Raw genomic sequence first — 20,028 nt, 5'->3', positions numbered from 1 at the left:
GCGGCTTCGGCACACCCTCCACAGGCAAACCGCCGGAGGCAGCCTGCCCGCGTGCTTGGGGCTGCAAAATCCCTAGAGCCGCCCCTGATCCGAACGAACTGGCTGCTGTGTGCGAGCCCTGCCCTCTACTGGCTGCAATGAGAACTGTTCCCCATGTTGGTAGGCGCTCGGCTGCTCAGCGTTAATTCTGATCCAAGGTGAACTCCAGTGAGGGTTTCCAGCGCAGTGGCAGCTGCGTTCGAGCTCTGCTGACACTGTGACATTTCCAGAGGGAGGATCAGGGAGCTCATGGGCTTTGGACATTATCTAGGCAAATGACTAAATAAAGCTTGTATATTTTTTCTAAGGCAGAAATATAGGGGCCAGCCCTGGCATTCAGTTAGACTGGAGCGAATCTGGAGTGACTCCACTGATCGCTCCTTTGACTCCACGAGGAGCACTGCAGATTTCTCCTAGTGTCACTGCAAATGGGCTCTGGCCCAGTTTGGCTCCGGGCAGCGGGCAGTGGAGGAGTGAGGGCGGCTCAGGCACCAAGGAGGATATAGTTACTAGAGAAAAACAAAGCTGAATTCCCCCTCCCAGAGATCAGAGCTGAGCTCACATTCCGAAACCAGGCTCCATCTGGGACCAGCTGGAGGAAATGACCCCAACTGAGACATACACAGAGACACAAAGGATTTCCTGAGCCACCCACATCCTCTGGGAGCACTCGGGGGTGGGGGTGGGGGGGGGATGTCAGGTTGGACCCACAGTGAAAGGGTCCCGCCTCTTTCTGGTCCCCATGCATCCCAGCTCCCAGGTGTCACCCAGCAGAGCTTGCAGGCCAGGTCCCCACTAGGCAGAGGGTCTTCCTGGGTTTGGGGGCTCAGTCACATGTAAGGAATAGCCCCCAGCAGAGGGCTCCTGCCCCCCCTTTGGCTCTGAGCTCCATGGCAAATGTGATGGACAGGCCCCACTGGCACCGAGGCTTTGTTCTTCTCTAGCTCCTTCCCTCCCAAGCTGCTTCCCCCACACCAGTGAGTTTAACTTCACAGTGTCCCTGCAAGACAGAGACAATGCCCCCACGATGCAGAGATGGGGAAACTGAGGCACTGGCTCTGATATGCCCCAGGTGACACAGCGAGTCAACAACAGTGCTGGGGACAGAAGCCAAGAGGCCTTTCTCCCTGTTCTAACCACCAGACAACACTACCTCACAGAGCCAGAGCCAGAACCCAGAGCCCTGACTCTCTATCCCCTGCTCTTGCTAGTATACCACATTTCCCACCCAGAGTCAGGAGGAGAACCCAGGAGTCCTGGGTCCCAGAGCCTTGCTCTGGCCATTAAACCTCCCAACTTCCCACACTATAATAACAGAAACAAAAATAAAAACTACTCACCAGTTTTTAAAAAGCAATTGCAGTGCCCATGCAAATGGCACCAGCTTCACAGCCTAGACTGAAAATCTCTGTTTAACCCCCGAGTCGGTGCAGCATGGGCAGCAACTGGGCAAGCACCCCACACGCCTTGCCCCCGCCCCGATAGCACCCCCTGTGTGGCTGAGTCTGCATTCCCCAATCAGCCCTTGGCTTCTCTCCTTGTCAACAAGGGGGCGAGTTCCCAGCCATGCTGGTATTTTGGGTTGTGGTGCAAGGCTTGTGATATTGGTGTATGTCTGCAAGCCCCAGCTCCCGGATTCCTGGCATGGGGAGAATCCCAGCTTTCATTTTATGAAATAAAGGGAACAGTCTAGCCCTGCTGGTTATGCAGAAAACATGATCCCTAAAGGCTTACAAACCAGAAGGCACCTATGCAGAACCCAGACCTAAAGTCTCATGATTTTTAACCCACTCTCACAATTTTGGGAGCTGGACCCAGACTGGTGATTGTTGAACAACTGTGGCTGGCAAAACTGCCCTTGTCTATTGAGGCTGGACTGAGTCCTTGCCCAGATCCATCACATGTTATTAACTCAACTCAGCCCCAAGCTCTGGAGGGGAAAGGCCCGTATCCCATTGCTGATCCCCACAGCTGGCTAATCCCTTTTGCCCAAGTTCCCAGAGCAGCCCATGGCATCTGTTCAGGCACACACAGACAGCCTTTCTCCTGTGACTCGGACACTGAGAGGTGCCCCTGGCTGCGGGATGCCCTGACAGCAGCCTGAGCACTATGTAACCTGTGGTTTAACCCCCTCCTATGTGCGATTCTCTCCGAAGCTCAGCACTGATCGTGCCATTGCTACCCAGCAGGTCATACCCTGCACCCCATCTCTAGGCAGCATGGTGTTTCCTCAATGGGAAAGAACCGCTCACATTACAATCCAAAATCCACCATCATGCTCATCAACAAGGGCATCAAGATACAGGCCCTGCCACCCCTCCTTCCTCGCCAGCCCCCTGCTCCCATCTTGCTGCACCCAGAGCTCCAAGCCCTAGATGGACATGCTGACCAGGGCTGGGAATTAACTTGGTTGCTACCAGCCAAGGAAGGATGCCTCTGGAGGCTCAGATGGGTACATCAGGTAACAGAATATTGGGCAGGGGCACAGAGGCTCTGGGGCAGGGGCTTGGTGGTACAAAGCACTAATTGCTCCTTTGTGGGTCTTAGTTCAAATCCTGGTCTGATCACAGGTGGAGGAGAGTTTTGGGTCTCAGTCTTGGGGACTTGAACTCAGGCCACCTGGTTTTTATTCCTAGCTCTGCCATGGACCCACTGGGTGTCACTTGGCAGGACACTTCCTCGCTCTGTGCCTCAGTTTCCCCATCTGACCTCCTCTGTAGAATGCTTTGAGACCTACTGAGGGACAGAGCTAGTACAAAAGCCAGGTGTCCTGATAGCTGAACTGGGCTCCTTCTCCTCCACATGCCATCCCCAGGTGGGTGAGGATGGAGGGATAAGCAGGGAGAAGTCAGTTGGCAATGGCCCTCGGACCAGAACAGCATGCGGCTTTGCTGCCTCAGTTCCTGGCCTGGTGAGAGGATGGCCCTCCTGCGGTTAGTAAACTACACGGCTGGGACACGGAATGCAACTGATGGCAGCAGGAACAATAATACTGCGACCTTCCACTGCTCTGTCGGGGGCTGCCAAGGCCCTGCAAACATTAACTAAGCCACCTTTCCAATGGGCAGCTCAGGATCAGCAGGATCCCACTTTGCAGATGGGGAAACTGAGGCACAGAGGGATTACAGCTAACACATTTGAATGTGGCCACAGATTGTGACTAGTGCTGTTTTTGGATGTCCAACACGAAGACACCTTGAGGCCTATTTTCAGAGGTGCTGAGCACCTGCAGCCCCCCTGATTTGACTAGAGCTGCAGGTGCTAAGCACCTCTAAAAATCAGAGTCAAGCTCTTTTGTATTGTCCACCACCAGTGATTGGCAACTTCTGGCCTCGGGGCCACACCCAAGGTCACACATAAAAACATAAGACATAAGTACCATTATATAAGGCAATGCTGAGACCTCATCTGGAATACTGTGTGCAGTTCTGGTCTCCCATGTTTAAGAAGGATGAATTCAAACTGGAACAGGTTCAGAGACGGGCTACTAGGATGATCCGAGGAATGGAAAACTTGTCTTATGAAAGGAGACTCAAAGAGCTTGGCTTGTTTAGCCTAACCAAAAGAAGGCGAACGGGTGGATATGATGGCTCTTTTATAAACATAATTCCAGAGGAGAATAAATATTAGGCGGAGGAGAGAGGAAATTACTTAGCGTTGGCACCCAATGTGGACACAAGACAACATGGATTACAAACTGGACCAACTAGGAAGATTTAGACTTGAAATCTAGGAAAAGGTTTCATACCATTATGAGGAGTGAAGTTCTGGACCAAGCCCTTCCAAAGGGCGGATGTCAGTGGGGCACAAGACATATCTGGCTTCAATGATAAGCTTTCGAGTAAGTTTATGGAGGGATGGTATGATGGGATAGTCCTAATTTGGCAATTAATTTGGCATTGATCTTTGCATTATTCAGACAGGTTAGTATGCCCTAGTGGTCTGTGGATTAGGATGTTGGATGGCGGTGGGCATCTGACGTTACTTACACGAGATTCTTTCCTGGCGTGCTCGTTGGTCGGAGTCTTGCCCACATGCTCAGGGTTTAACTGATTGCCATATTTGGGGTCAGGAAGGAATTTTCCTGCAGGGCAGATTGGCAGAGGCCCTGGAGTTTTTTCTCCTTCCTCTGCAGCATGGGGCACGGGTCACTGGCTGGAGGATTCTCTGCAGCTTGAGGTCTTCAAACCACAATTTGAGGACTTCAGTAACTCAGACATAGGCCAGGGGTTTGTTACAGGAGTGGGCGGGTGAGATTCTGTGGCCTGCATTGTGCAGGAGGTCAAACTAGATGATCATAATGGTCCCTTCTGACCTTAAAGTCTATGAGTCTATAAGAACGGCCATGCTGGGTCAGACCAAAGGTCCATCTGGCCCAGTATCCTGTCCTCTGACAGTGGCCAATGCCAGGTTCCCCAGAGGGAATGAACAGAGCAGGTAATCATCAAGTGATCTATCCCGTCACCCATTCCCAGTTTCTGGAAAACAGAGGCTAGGGACCCCATCCTGGCTAATAGCCATTGATGGACCTATTCTCCATGAACTTATCTAGTTCTTTCTTGAACCCTATTATATAGTCTTGGCCTTCATGACATCCTCTGGAAAGGACTCCAACACGTTGACAGTGCGTTGTGAGAAAAAAATACTTCCTTTTGTTAGTTTTAAGCCTGCTGCCTATTAAGTGGCACATCAGTTCAGTGACAGAGCTGGCCTAGAACGCAGGAGTCCTGGTTCCATGCCCCCATCTCTAACCCTTCCCCTGCAGATCCCTGCCTTACCTAAAGGGTTAATATTAACCAGTACCATTGTGGGGTCCCCAGTCCCCCAGATGTCAGCAACTGCTGCACCCCTAAAATAAATAATTGCAGAGTATCAGGGTTGAAAGGGACCTTAGGAGGTCACCTAGCCCAAACCCCTGCTCAAAGCAGGACCAATCCCTAGACAGATTTTTGCCCCAGATCCCTAAATGGCCCCCTTAAGGATTGAACTCACAACCCTGGGTTTAAGCAGGTCAGTGCTCAAACCCCTGAGCCATCCCTCCCCTGGCAGCAAAATGATGGGCAGTTTCAGGCTGAAAACTACTCTGCAATCTCACTTTGCCTGCCCTGAGCCCTGGTGTCCCAGGAACTGCCGCAGCAGCTGTCTCACCATGGGGCTACCAGAGGCCATGCAGAGAACTCACGCCTCTTTCCCCCACCCTGTGGAAGCTGTTGCTTCACGGAGACTGGCTCTGGGTTCAGATCCTGAAGCAGTGGGGGGAGCAAAGCCAGCTCTGCTCTCTGGGGAGCTATTTCCAAGTGGGGGAAGAGGCATTCTTGCATCTGGACAAGGCTGCAAACTGCTGTAGAGCACAGGCGTGATGTGAGCCCAGTCAGATAAGGAGAGGCTGGTCAATCCCAGGGGACCCTACCCCACCCTCCTCCCATCTGTAGAAACTGACCCACACACTCTCCTTTCAAACCAAGGAATGGCAGCTTCCTGCAGCCCCCAGCCTGGCCCCCAAGCTGCTTGCCCCATTCCAGGGCCGCTTGCCTGTCCCTCCTCACAGGCAGGGGCAGAGGCACACAAGTTAGGAAAGCCGGCACGGGCCCTGGTGCGAGTGCCCTAGACGGGGGAGGGTCTCTGACTGTACAGCAGAGTGTCAGGCTTCCCAGAATGCCAGGATCATGGGAGAGAGAGAGGTGGGGAGAATGGGAGAGATAGAAACTGATGGGGGTGGGGGAGAGCGAGGGATGAAAGATGATACTCTGCTGAGGCTCCTTCTTTCTGTCTATCTGTCTCCCCCCCTACATCTCTCTGTCATCCCACACTCCCCTCTGGTATTTGAGTGCTGCCTGAAGCTTGGGGGTGAGGGACTGCAGCTGGCCTCTCTGTGGGGTGCTATGGAGTCCCTGGAGTCCCAAGCAGGAAAGAGGTAGGTGAATCTCTCCCTGGAGCTAATGGTGGTCCTCCTCACTCCTGCTCCTGTCTGCCCCAAGGATGGGAGGGGGGTCCAGGCCTCCTAGGGTTGCCAACTTTATAACTGCAGAACATTGAACACCCTTGCCCTGCCCCTGCCCTGAGGCCACACCCCTGCATCGCTCCTTCTCTGAGGTCCTGCCCTCACTCACTCCATCCCCCCTCCCTCCATGGCTCACGCTCCCCCACTCTCACTCACTCATTTTCACTAGGCTGGGGCAGGAAGTTGGGGTGCAGGATGCAGGCTCCAGCTGGTGGCGCTTACCTCAGGCTGCTCACTGAAGCAGCTGGCATGTCCGTCTCCTAGGCAGAGGGGCAGGGGGCTTTGTGCGCTACCCCTGCAGCTCTCATTGGCCGTGGTTCCAGGACAATGGGAGCTATGGAGCCAGCGCTCTGGCCCACCCCTCCACTGGCGGGACTTTCTGGCTGCTTCCTGGGAGCTGCGCAGAGCAGGGCAGGGAGTCTGCCAGCCCCGCTGTGCTGTTGACCGGACTTTTAACAGGTGTTTTCGACTGGGCATTCAGGTCAAAAACCAGACACCTGGGAAGCCTAGGCCTCACTCCCCCTTTGCCCTGCACTGATGTGGCAACAGTCTTGGCTGGGGAATTAAGGCCAGGGCCAGGTCTCAGCCAGTATGTATGTCCCTCAGCCCCGGCTCCGGCCCTGGCCCATGGAGAGGGGAGGGGTGAGGCCTGAGCAGGAAGGGAAGCTGCAGGCTGAGCCAATAAGGTTCTAACCTCCCCCTTCCACTGCTGGGTCCCAGGCTGCCTGTTGAAGGGTCTCAGCAAGGCCTGCCATCCCTCACTAGCACACCAGCCCTGGCCTGCTGTCCCCCAGCTGTGGGGCTTGTGTCCCCTGCTGTGCTCCGGGCACCGGCCTGCTCCTTTGAAAGGCCATTGGGGCTGGGACAAAGGGCTCTGAGCCCTAAGAGCTGCCCTGCTCCCCTCCCCAAATGCCTGCTGCCTCCAGACTCCCCGCCCTCCCAACTGCCCTACATGTACAACAGCTCTGAATTCCAGCATCCAAGGGGTTAAAAATCCCCCCAGCCCCTGTAGCCAGGAGCAGGTAGAGTTGGGTGGTGCCCCAGGACTCAACTTCCTGTTCACTACTAGCCACCCGGCTGGGGAGGGGGTGAGCAGGGAGCTGGAAGGAGGTGCTGACACCACCTTTCCCCTCCCCCTACTCTGGGATCCTCAGGTCAGGGCATCTCCTCTCCTCCCCGAGGTTCCCAGGGCTGGACACACATGCAGCTGTGCTGCCCCCCAGGATGATCCACCCCCAGCCCCGGCAGCAGTTCACAAGCCCAGTGTAAATATTTTCAGACAGTGAAGGGAAGGGGCAGCGCTGGGTGGGGCTGTTTTGTTCAGAGCCAGTGCTGGAAAAAGACAATAGAGGAATAGAGCCAAGGTCCCTGGCCCTAGGTGGTCCCAGCTGTCCAGGCCCTTTGCAGGTCTCCACAGGGTGGAGGAGGTCTGAGCTAGTGCCATGGCCTGCCACAGCTACATTGGCAACGTGGTTTCCATTTGCAGCTGAATTTTCATTGTCCCTAAAATCCATCACCAACTCGGCTTGAAAACTGGCATGCCAGGCCATGGGCCAGGGCGGAGTTTGCAGTGCAAATCCGAGGTCCTTGGATGACAGGTTCCTGAGATACAGCCCCCCCATTTGTCCCGTTTTAATTATTTTTTTCCACAGCCTGGGCTACCTCTTAATAGAGAGATCCTTTCTGGACACCTCGCTTCCCATTGGACACTGCCCAGACCCCACCTCCCCTCCCATTGGACCAGGGCCGGCACAACCCATTAGGCGACCTAGGTGGTTGCCTAGAGCACTAACATTTGGGGGGTGGCAACCACGGCAGCGGGATCTTTGGCCACCCCAGTTGTCATCGGTATTTTGGGGGCAGGATCTTCCGCCACCTCTGTTGGGTGCGGTATTTCGAGGGCGGGACCTTCTGCTGCCTATAGCGCCAAAAAAGCTGGTGGCGCTCCTGCATTGGACACTGCACCGGGAGCGGGGGGTGGGGGCCACAGGTGCCCGAACCGTGGCCCCATCCCCCCTGTGCTGCCCCTGAGGCCCTGCCCCTTCTCCCCAAGCCCCCGTGTCATCCATTCCCCCAAGGCCCTGCTTCCACACTGCCTCTTCCCCCCAAGACCCCGCCCCACTTACTCCTCTCCGCCCCCCCGTCACTTGCCGTTATGGCTGGTAAAAAGTGGGAGGGCCCTGCCCCCCTGGACACCCTGTTCTGGCACCCCTACACTGCACTGACCCCACTGCACAGACTCCACCTTCTCTCCCACGGATGCTGCACAGACCCCCATCTCCTCTCCCATTGGTCACTGCACAGACCACACCTCCCCTCTCATTGGGCATTGCACAGATTCCGCCTTTGCTCCCACTGGACACTGGACAGACCAAACCTGGTCATTGCCCAGACCCCTCCCAAACATGCTCCCCTTGGCACAGGGACCTGTGGCTGCCACTAGAGTGCCCACTGCCACTCTGACCCTGCACATCCATGGCCTGGGCCTTGATGTCCTTTGGCTCCCGGCTGGGGCTCCAGAGTGGCTCCAGCCCTCACTGGCTGGCCAGGATTTGACAAGCTGGGAGTCTGAGCACTTTGAGCACCAGGGGCGGCTCCAGGCACCAGTGCAGCAAGCATGTGCCTGGGGTGGCAAGCCGGAGGGGGGGTGCCTGTCATTGTGAGGGCAGCAGTCAGGGAGCCTTCGGTGGCGTTTCTTTGGGAGGTCCACCAGTCCTGCGGCTTCAGCAGCAATTCAGCGGGGGCTACACTTAAGGCACAGGACCAGCAGATCACCCGTAGAAGCGTCGCCGAATCCTCGTTACCGGCGGACCTGCCGCAGAAACGCCACCGAAGGCTCCCTGACTGCCGTGCTTGGGGTGGCAAAAAACACAGAGCCGCCCCTGCTGAGCACGCCCCTTTGGCTGCCCCAGCCACAAGGCTGCGCATTCCTCTTTGGAGCCAGGCCTGCCCCTCCTGAAATCCATGGCTAGGCTTCCACGTGGCTTGCAGTGTACTGCACAGCAGGGGCTCTGGCCTGCAACTCAAGCTGGGTCCTGTCAGAGATGTGCAGGGGGTGGGGGGAGCTCATCTCTCCTACCTTGGGAGGAGGGAGCGAGGAAGGAGGGTCCCTCCTGCTCCCTCTCTCCCCAGCCAAATTAAGACCAGTTGAATAAATAAATCCTGCCCTGACTAGTCCCTCCGGAGCCTCTAGCTAGAGCCTGAGCGACAGGGGTCGCTGCCTTCCCAGACTGCTGCAGTCCCATGTCACATTTTGGCACCTGTTTGGCTGCTAATGGGCTGAGGCTGGCGCGGTGAATGGCAGACCCCTGAGGGAACAGATCTCCCCACTGCCTTTGAAAGCAGCTGGGGAGGGCAATGCTCTGACCCGGGGAGGAAGGATTCAACAAACAGGAAGAACCGATCACTTCCCTTTGTCAATCCTTCACAGGTCGCTGGGAGGGGAGGTGGAATACCACCCGCGGAACTAGTTCCAAGGCAGGCCAGGAGGGGACAGACAGCCCACTGCCGAGACAGAGGGGGACTGGGCCCTACCCTCCTCTCCAAATCTCCCGACCACTCTAGCACTGCTTCTCTTTCTTTTCTCCATCGCTCTCTTTCTCTAGCCAGCTCTTTTCCAATCCTTTGCCATTTCTTTCTTTCTTCCCTTGAATCCCAACAGCTATTGCCATGTCAAGTCATCTGAGTGTTGCCAAGCTCAATACATCAAATAGCTGCATGCAGGATAGAGTTTCACAGTAATGGGACCTCATACCAGGTCTCCCATGTTTTACTGCAGTTCATTTCTGACTCGCTGGCAGGCTGCCATGGATTAGGAGGCCGTCTCTTTCCTTCCTCACAGAGTTGTGCCCAGTTTGCGTCTTTGCTGTGTAGCCTTTGGCTAAGGCTTGTGGATGCAGCATGAGGGGATGACCCCAGAGGGTACTGCCCCCTCATGCAGCATACCTCCTTTGTATGGTGCACAGTGCTGTACAAAGCACATCAGTTTCATCATCTCTGTTGATCACTGGAGTTGATCAGCCATTTTTCAACCACAATATGTTCCAACGGGGAGAAAAGATTTGAAAATGTCTGCTGTACCTCTCCCTACCCCCCATTTTCTAACCAACTCTATTCATTACCCATCCAGTCCTCCTTAGGTTTCCACTGGACCTTCTGACTCCTACGTCCAGTCTGGGATCGCTGATTTGAGATTAGGCAAGCAGCCACTTGCCTTGGGTGCACGGCACTGCAGTGAGCTAGTGAGCTAGATCCAAGAAGGGACTGCTTGCCAGCTGGCTTGTACTAATGCAGCCAGGAGTAGGTTTTCCTTGCAGAGTTTCATGTGCGGCAGATACTTAGTCTGTAAGCTTTTGGGAGCCAGGACCACCTGTTTGCTCTTTGTACAGTGCCTAGCACCCCGGAGTCCTGCACTATGGCTAGTGCTCCTAGGTGCTCCTGCAAATAAGCAACAAAGAGTTTTCAAAAGGCCCAAGAGCCACATTTCAAGTGCTCAACACCCAGAACTGGGGCCGAGTTTCCGGCCGTGCCGAGCTCACCCAAACATCCAGCCCCTGTGTCCAGAGAACCTGCTTCATTGTGAGTGTCCTCCATGGGCTGGACCTGGAGGCTGATGCTGCTCAGACCTGGGGCTGAGGTGCTGCAGGGTCCCATCTGGTTCATGTCTTATGTCCCTAAAACCTCATGCTTCAGACCTTTTACTGGTCACCTGCCGGGGTCAGGAAGGGAACATTTCCCCTCCCAGTATATTCCAAAGGTTTTCTTCTCTCCTTCCTCTGAAGCATCAGAGATAGCCCTGGCAGGAGATGGGACACTGGACAGGTGGGCCAGTGCTCTGATGTGAAGCAGACAATTTGCTTTCTCAGGTGCTTGGCTGGTAAGTCTTCCTCACATGCTCAGAGTCACACTAATGGCCAGGTTTGGGTTCGGGAAGGAATTTTCCCCAGCTCAGATTGGCAGAGACCTTGGGCGGCTTTCACCTCCTTGCACAGCAGGTGGTTACTGGTTGCTTGCCAGGATCATCTGGGGTGTATCTCACTTAATCCTTTCCCTGCCACTGCAGGGGCCTTGAGCACTGGTGCACCTCGGTCCCTCCTGTTCTCTGCCTGGGTCACATCTTCTGAGGGCTGTGATACTTAGATCTAATTCTGGTTGTTGGCCTTGGTGTGGGTCAGGTTTAATGGTCTGTGATATGCAGGATCTCATACTAGCTGGTCCAGTCTGGCCTCAACTTCTAGAGCAGGGATGGGCAAACTTTTTGGCCCAAGCGCCATATCTGGGTGGGGAAATTGCATGCAGGGCCATGAATGTAGGGCTGGGGTAGGGGGGATGGGGTGTGGGAGGGAGTGTGGGGTGTGGAAGGGGGTGCAGTGTGCAGGAAGGGGCTCAGAGCAAGGGGCTGGGGCAGAGGAGGGTGCGGGGTGTACGAGGGGGCTCAGGGCAGGAGGATTGGAGTGCAGGGGGCGCAGGAGGAGTTCGGGGTGTGGGCTCCGGCCTGGAGCCGCTTACCGCAGCAGCTTCGGGGTGGTAGCAGCCCCATGCTGCTCCTGGAAGGGGCCGTCCCTGCGGCCACTTGGAGGGGGGGGGCAGAGGGCTCCATGCACTGCCCTCACCTGTGGCTACCATCCTTGAAGCTCCGTGTACAAGAGTTCACCGGGGCTCGACCCTCTCCGGGGCGGAGGGGAGCCACGCTGGCTCACTACACCCCAATGGGTCCGGGGAGAAGGTCTGGCCCGGGGTCTCCCTCAGGAGCCCTTGCGGGAGTCGGCTGAACTGTGGTTAGTCTGGGCCTGGCTCCGGCGGGGCAACAAGCACTGAGTCAGGGTGCTCAGGCCCTCAGGCAGGGCTGAGCAGTAATAGCAGTTTTAAGCCCAGCTCTAGGTCAGGGCGGGGCACCAAACGCTGAGTCAGGGGGCTCAGGCCCTCAGGCAGGGCTGAGCAGTAACAACAGGCTTCGGCCTCCTCAGGCCAGAGGGAGGGGGAGTCTGCCACCGCGGAGTTGGGTGGCAGGGGGGACGCAGGCCCTCCCACTCCACTGCATCCCAGCCCGGGGCCCTAGCAGCAGCTGACGATCTGCTGCTCAGTCAGTGGGGATCCTGGCCACAACACACTGACATAGGCTCTGGTAGTGCTGCAGCCAGACTGGGCCGCTTCCACACTCCCCCTTGGGCCCTTCCTGGGTCCTGGCGTTGGTCTCTGCGGGGTCCAGGAGCATGGGCTCATCGCGGTAGGGGTTGGACGGCAGCTCTTGTAGCTCCTCCGGGTAGCGGCCGTGGGGTAGCTCCGGCAACTCCTCCGGATAGCAGGCACAGGGTAGCTCCGGCAGCTTCTCCGGGTAGCGGGCGCGGGGTAGCTCCGGCAGCTCCTCCGGATAGCAGGCACAGGGTAGCTCCGGCAGCTTCCCCGGGTAGCGGGTGCGGGGGAGCTCCGGCAGCTGCTCTGGGTAGTGGGCACAGGGTAGCTCCGGCAACTTCTCCGGGTAGCGGGCGCGGGGGAGCTCCGGCAGCTGCTCCGGGTAGTGGGCACGGGGTAGCTCTGGCAGCTCCTCCGGGTCACGGGCGTGGGGGAGCTCCGGAAGCTCCTCTGGGTTGTGGGCGCGGGATAGCTCTGGCAGCTCCCCCGGGTACCGGGCGCGGGGTAGCTACAGCAGCTCCTCCGGGTAGCGGGTACGGGGTAGCTCTGGCCAGTCTGGGCGGCTGCCTTGGGCCGCAGGAGCTTCCCAGTCTCGGACTCCCCTAGGGACGTCTGCTCTCTCCGGCGGCTGGGCTCCTACTGAGCTCCGAGGGCCGGCCTTTATAGTTCTGGGTCGCCGCCTGACCCTTTGAGGGGCGGGCTCACAGCTCCCTAGCTCTGCCCGCTCTGGCCTCCGACTAGGCTCGTTCTCCTCCGGGGTGCAGGGGAGCCACACCGCCTCACTACACTCCCATTGGCCACGGTTCCCCATTCCCGGCCAATGGGAGCTGCAGGGAGCCGTGCCTGCTGGGGAGGGCAGCGCACGGAGCCCTCTGTCCCCACCCCTCCCAGGGCCACAGGGATGTGGTGCTGGCCATTTCCAGCATGGGGGTGGCAATCCCGCGGGCCGGATCCAAAGCCCTGACAGGTCGGATACGGCCCGCGGGCCGTAGTTTGCCCACTCCTGCTCTATAGCCAGTCCCGTGAGCTAGAAGCTGGGTGTCTTTACCAGCATTGCCTGAGGTGTTCCAGCCAGGGGAGGATGAACAGCACTGACCCAGGTACCATGGAGTCGATAGACCCCTTTTCACAAACTCGACAGCCCGGAGCTGGGCACAGCCTCAGCAGCACGGCCCGACTGCTGGGAACAGTCAGGGCAAGAACCTGCTGCTGGGACTCGTGTGTGAAGGGTTTCCACTGGCGCCACTGAGAAGACTGTAGTTTCCATTAGCAGGAGCTGTGAAGAAAGGGGATTGAAGGCACTAGGAAGATGGAGCCTGGCCCAGCTCCAGACCCACAGTCAGGGAGAAAAGCTCTGAAGGAGGCACCCCAGAGACAGTGCTGCATTCCCCAGGCAGCACTGGCAGGATTCCAGCAGTGTGAACTGTCCCTATGCTGCACGCCTGGGGCGCAGCGGGCTAGCACCCAGTGCCGTGGGGGACTGGGTACTCGCAAAGGGGTCCCTGGCTCGCAGAGTTTACTAGGTGGCTGTGTCTCGCTGTCAGCCAGTGAGAACAGTTCTGGTGTGGCAAGGCCCCTGCTCACTCCCCCTGGAGACAGATGGAACGTGCTCTTCTCAGCAGCGCTGGGGAGACGGAGTTTCTGCTGAGATCCCACGTCCTAAGCACCGAGACATCGGGGGAGAAATGCAGGGGGTGAGTTAGTGGCAGGCCCAGTGGACAGTGGGGTTGTCAACCTCCAGGACTGGCCTGGAGTCTCCAGGAATTAAAGATGAATCTTTAATTATAGATGATGTCATGTGATGAAACCTCCAGGAATATGTCCAACCAAAATTGGCAACCCTACTCGGCAGCAGCTGAGCAGCCTCGGAATAGCTCCGATGGAGCAGGCCCCACCAGCTCCTGCTCTAGCTCTCGGAAGCCGCCTGCCAAGGCGTGGAGGCAGAGGGACAAGCAGAGCACTCACAGGCCCCCAGTTCCCAGCCGCAGCTGGCCAGGAAGCAGCAAAACAAGCAGGGCTCAGCAGCTTCCCTAACCTCAGCCTCTGAGTCAGCATTGCTGCGGTCAATGCAATAGGACTCGGGGAGCGGCGGCTCCAGGCCCCAGCACGCTAAGCACGTGCTGGGGACGCAAGCCGTGGGGGGTGCTCTGCAGGCGCCGCGGGGGCGGCAGGCAGGGTGCCTTCGGCAGCTTGCCTGCAGAGAGTCCGCTGGTCCCGCGGCTTATGGACCTCCCACAGGCACGGCTACGGGAGGTCCGCTGAAGCCGCGGGACCAGCGGACCTCCCGCAGGCAAGCCGCCGAACGCAGCCTGCCTGCTGTGCTTGGGGCGGTGAAATGCCTAGAGCCACCCCTGGACTTGGGGAGTGAGCAGGCCTGGGGGTGGGCTGCAGGGTGCAGGCGCAGCTGGAGCTGTCTGCACGGTCAGGGGAAGGGCACACACAGGGAGAATCCCCCTACCCCACGGCTGGGTGCCCGGATCCCTTGCCTTCTGATCCCCCACCTGGACAGCAAGAAATGCCGTCTTCCAGGAGCCAAGTGTCCCCTCCCTGGCCTAGTTCAGCTTTGGCCCCATTCAGGTCACTCGCCCAGCCCCTCTGCTCCCCATATTGCTGCCCCTCCATCCCCCTCTTCATCCAGCCATCATCTCTCACCTCTCCCTCTGGAGCACATTTCAAAGCAGCCTGCTGGTCCCCAGAGAGGGGGCGGCTCCAAGCCCCAGCACACCAAGCGCGTGCTTGGGGCAGCATGCTGCAGGGGGCACTCTGCCAGTCGCCAGAAGGGCGGCAGGCAGGGCTCTGGTGGACCTCATGCAGGCGTGCCTGTGGAGGGTCCGCTGGTCCCGCGGGTCCACCAAAGCCACAGGACCAGCGGACCCTCTGCAGGCATGCCTGCAGGAGGTCCACCGGAGCCATGGGACCAGCGTCTGGCAGAGCGCCCCCCCACGGCATGCCGCCATGCTTGGGGCGGCGAAATGTCTGGAGCCACCCCTCCCCAGAGACAACGAGGGGACCAGGGCCGGGTCAGCTTGCACTGAAATCTGAGAACAGCTCCAGGAGATGCAGAAGAGAGAATGTGAGGTGGATTGGATGGGGGATGCCCAAGGGGGGCCAGCTGGGGACTGGGGGCTACTGAAGGGGATGAATGGGGAAATGGGGGGCTGGATGGGAGATGCCAATGGGAGCTAACTGAGGGATGGGGGCTGAGGGGAGCTGCGTGTATTATGGGGGGTCCCCCAGTTAGAGCACCTCCAAGACACTGAGCCTGCCTCTTCCATCCACAGGTGTCATTCCCCCACCCCCCGGGCTGGTTCAACAGCAGGATGTGTGGAGGCACCCCAAGGCTGATAGCTTGGCAGAGTGGAGAGGAGCTGGCAGGTAGCCAGGCCTGGGCCTTCCTCAACTGCAGCTGGGAAAAAATCACTGCAGCAGCCCTTCAGCCTCCCCTCTCCCGCTCCTCCTGCCCCCGCCCTGCGGATGGGGGAGATTGGCTTACCTGCCCCCTGCTCTGGCCCCTCCACAATGGTTGTGAGTCCCACCTGCCTCAGCATGGTGGGGTCACGGTTAAGTTTGTCTGTCCTTTCTTGGCACAAGGAAGAGCAATTCCTGGGCACAGTTCAAATCACCCCGCTCCATCTGCATCAGAAACGAGCCCCCTGCTTTCAGGAGAGCCTGGCAGCCCTGCTCTCCCCCCAAGCTGGTTCTGGGGTGATCCAGGAGGCCCCCACCAAGCTGACAGCCTCTGAGTCAACCTCCTTCCCCCTGAGCATCAGCTGGAGCTGAAACCCAGACGAGCTCCCTGATGCCCAGGGACCTCGGGTAGGGGCGGGGAGGTGACTTTCCCTCTGTGTTTGGCACTGGTGCCACCATGGCTGGAACACCGTGTCCAGTGCTGGTGACCCCAATTAACGAGATGTGGGGAGAAGTTGGAGAAGAGACACAAGAATGAATAAAGGATTGGAAACTTGCCTTCCAGTGAGAGACTCGGAGCTCAGTCGATTTGGGTTAACAAAGAGGTTAAGGGGTGACTTGAGGGCAGCTGATGAGTACCTAGCTGGGGAACAAAACGTTGACCTTTGCTCTAGCAGACAAAGGCCTCACACACCCAAGGGCTGGAAGCTGAAGCTAAGCACATTCAGATGGGAAATAAAATGCCCCTTTTTTACAATGAGGGCAATTAATCTTTGGAACGATTTCCCAAGGGCAGGGGTGAATTGCCTTTCGCAGGACAGTTTTAAATCCAGATGAGCTGGTATCGTAAACTCAGACTCACCCTGCTGGGAACTGCATTCACAGAGAACATTCAAACATCCTCTTCCATCTATACGACTAGCAGAGGCCAGGGCTTCTGGGCCATCCCCTGTAGCACCTCCTGCTGGGAGATGCTGGTATGCGAGTAAGTAGCAGCTCCCCGGCAGGCAGCCCTGGGAGTGCCCAGTGATGCTGCAATGGGTAGAGCCCTGCAAATCCAAGGGTATCCGCTATATATCTGTGGCCCAGTTCTGTGGCAAGCAATGTGGATGTGGATACAAATTTTGTATCGGTGCAGGCTTCTGATGGTAAGAGATGGTGGGCAGCTGTGCGGAACCTCTCACCAATCCTCCACCTGTCCTGGGCGGGAGACCTGGGGGGCAGGGGCACTGGGCGGGGGGCTGCTTGGGCCCCAGGCCTGGGCAGGTGGAGGGTCCGCCATGGCTCCCCACAGCTGCCCACCCAGCTCTCTCTGACCTGGCCTCGGCCAGGGGGGCAGGTCGGAGCCACAGCCCAGCCACGGAAAGAGCCGGGCAGGCAGCTGTGGGGAGCCATGGCGGACCTTCCACCTGCCCTGGGCGGGGGGCCTGAGCAGCCCCTGGGCAGTTCCACAGGTGTCCCCCTGGCCAGCGAGCTGTGGGGAGCAGTGGCAGACTCTCCACCTGCCCATGGTATGGGGGACCTGAGAGCAGCCCCTGGCAGCTGAGGGCAGTTGGATGGTACGCGACTCCGCACGGGCTCCCCACAGCTGTCCGTGGCTCTCCCCGATTGGCTCCGGCGGGGGGATGCTTTGGAGTCTCAGCCTAGCCCCCAATGTAGAGCCCTGCAAATCCAAGGATATCTGCAGATACCCACAGATCTTTTTTGTGGATCGCGGATCGAATGCAGATATACATTTGTGTATCCGTGTAGGGCTGTAGCGACGGGCACTGGTTCATGCAGCTTTCCTGGATGAGCAGTGCAGGAGGAATGAGATACGCTGTGCAGCCATGTGTGGCCCTACCATAACAACTGCCCCGCTCCACAGCACCACTGTTCACAAGCAGCCCTACAGTAACTAATTAGAAGAGGCAGCCCAGGGCTAATGGGCTACAACAAACTGAAATCGCTGACATCAGGGGAAGAATCTGCCTCCAGCCCGGCTCCCCAGTCACCCCAGTATCATCTCGGGGATGATCAACGATGAGAACCCCCCATACCTGCCCCACACTGAGGGGGGCTGCCCCATACAACTACCCACAGAGATCCCTCTGCCCCACACTGTCTGATTCCGTACCTGTCTCCTCAGATTCCCTGGGAGGTGCCCTGGATGGCTTGACCTCTAGGTTGGCAGCATAAGGTGCCATAGGGCGTTCTACAGGATGCCGTGACTGATCTCTGCCATCCTGTGTCTGACGCTGATGCATGGGGCTGATGCTGATGTCAGCAGCATTCACACTGTACCTCCTCCGACTGCTCACGCCCCCTCCGACCCTCATGGCAATGACCGACCCAGCCTGAAGATCTGTCTCCAGGGCACTCCCCCATCAGCTGGCATGGACAGTGGCTTCGCTGCTAGCGGAGCTGGGGCTCATTACACCCTTGGTGACATAGTGCCCAGTGGCTGGGTCCCATCTATGCCAGCAACAGTGATCCAACCATGGGCGATCCATTGCTGACAACCACAGACAGTGCTAGGGTAGCTGGTGTCCTGCGTTCCCTCTGTCCTGCCATGAGATGGCTGTCCCGCTGTGCTGTCTATCTGCCCCAGAGTATCATCTGCCTCACACAAACTACCCTGTATATCTAACCCCAGAGCCCCCTCTGCCCCACACGGAGAGGGAGCTGCCCCCCAGAGCCCCCTCTGCCCCACATGGAGAGGGAGCTGCCCCCAGAGCCCCCTCTGCCCCACATGGAGAGGGAGTTGAGCCCCACTTCCCCCTCTTCCCCGCAGTGGAAGGGATCTAAATCCAGGCCCCTTCAATCCTGTGCTAGGAGGGGACTGTTCTGATCCAGGCCAGCTCTTTGGGCTGCCGTGCCCCAGTACTCCCGGCAGCTGCCATGTGGCTCACACAGCTCAGAACGTCCCCCAGGAGCCCTGTTCATCCGGCTTTTCCTACCTTCTTCGCAGCTGATCCCCGAGTGGCCTGGGCAGCACTTCCACTCCAGAGCCGTGACCGTCTTGTAGGCCACCTTGTACACTGGTCTCACGATGGCTCTGTAGCTGCGAGACAGAAAGGGCCCCCCAGGCATCAGGATCTTGGTCTGTTCTCAGCGCCCGCCAGCATCCCTAACATTTGTCACCACCAGGGGCCTATGGCTACAGAGCAGCCCAGGTGGGTATTCCATCTCCACCTCCAGCAGGCACCCAGGCCTGATGCTTCCCGGGGGTGGAGTTTTGTCCCTTGCTGTCCCCCTTTCAGCATTGCAAGGGAAGGGAGTGGATTCCTGCCTGGCCTCTGCTGGGATCAGCTGATGGGCCGGAGCCTCCCATGGTGCAGGAGCAACATGAAGCAGGAATGAGTGGGGAAGCCGTTCCAAGTGGGGGCTGCTGTGGAAGGATCCAGGATAGATGGAGCACTCCCTTGACAAGGAGTGGAGCATCCGGCCGTAGGCTGGTGGAGGGGAGCCCGAGTCTTCACGAAAACAGAGGCTGAGTGGCCTAGCAGCCCCAGGAGCGGATGGTCCCTCTGGGCTGGGGCAGTGGGAGGAATCTGGGACTGGATGGGCACCACAGCTTAGTTCTTCATTCTCCTCCCAGTAACACAGGGCCTGGGACAGAGAGCAGCTCACCAGCTACAGCACCCCGATCACTCTAGCTCCCCCAGAGAGGCCTGGCTGGGGCTCATCAGGATCACAGCTGGGAGAGCTAAAGGACTAACTAGCCTATCAGCTGAGCCCTGAGCCAAAGGCACAGGAAGGATGTGCCAGGAGAGGAGCAGAGCTAGCAGGATCCAGAATCAGTGAGATCTCCAGGAAGGGAGACCTCTGTTCCTCTTGGGCCTGGGGATAGCAGGGATGTTGTCCATAGTATTGCTGCACAGATTGAGGGAACATAGTAAGCAGCAGCATGCGGCTACCCGGCCAGTGGAGACTGAGTGGGTCTCTGCGGTGCGAGAAGGAGGAGCAGCCCAGGTGCTGCGACAGGGCTGCAGTAGTTCGAGCGTGAGGGGCCCTACGAGGACACAAAGCCTCCCCACCTTGCAGCCAGGGCCGGCTTTAGGAAATGCGGGGCCCAATTCGAACAGTTTCAACGGGGTCCCAGCAGGGATGACTAAAAAAAAAACCAAACCAAAACAAGAACAAAAAACACCTGTAGAAAAACACGTGGGGCTTGTATTCACCGGTCGGTGCTCTGAGTCTTCGGCGGCACTTAGGTGGTGGGTCCTTCACTCACTCCAGGTCTTTGGCGGCACCGAAGGACCCGCCACCGAAGTGCCACCAAAGACCCAGAGCAAGCGAAGGACCCGCCACCGAAGTGCCACCAAAGACCCAGAGCAAGCGAAGGACCCGCCACCGAAGTGTCGCTGGAGACCCGAAGCACTGCCAGGTGAGTAAAAATTAAAAAGGCGCCTCTAGCGAGGGAGGGGATTCTCACTGGGTGCGGGGCCCTCTTAGGCACGGGGCCC

The 20,028-nt window shown here is 58.0% G+C and overlaps 1 protein-coding gene across 4 annotated transcripts in view; it reads right to left on the bottom strand.

Moving 5' to 3' along the window:
- Window positions 1–20,028, bottom strand: part of EMID1 (EMI domain containing 1) — a 106,591-nt gene that overhangs the window by 48,945 nt on the left and 37,618 nt on the right. For all 4 annotated transcript variants that reach the window (XM_032764634.2, XM_032764633.2, XM_032764635.2 and 1 more), the window contains exon 4: window positions 18,520–18,623. In XM_032764634.2, the coding sequence (XP_032620525.1) occupies window positions 18,520–18,623 (104 nt within the window). The remainder of the gene's footprint in view (window positions 1–18,519; window positions 18,624–20,028) is intronic.

This window comes from Chelonoidis abingdonii, chromosome 22 (assembly GCF_003597395.2).
Source record: "Chelonoidis abingdonii isolate Lonesome George chromosome 22, CheloAbing_2.0, whole genome shotgun sequence".
Taxonomy (NCBI): Eukaryota; Metazoa; Chordata; order Testudines; family Testudinidae; genus Chelonoidis; species Chelonoidis abingdonii.
The sequence above is the reverse complement of the archived record's forward strand: the minus strand, read 5'-3'. Positions and strand labels throughout refer to the sequence as shown.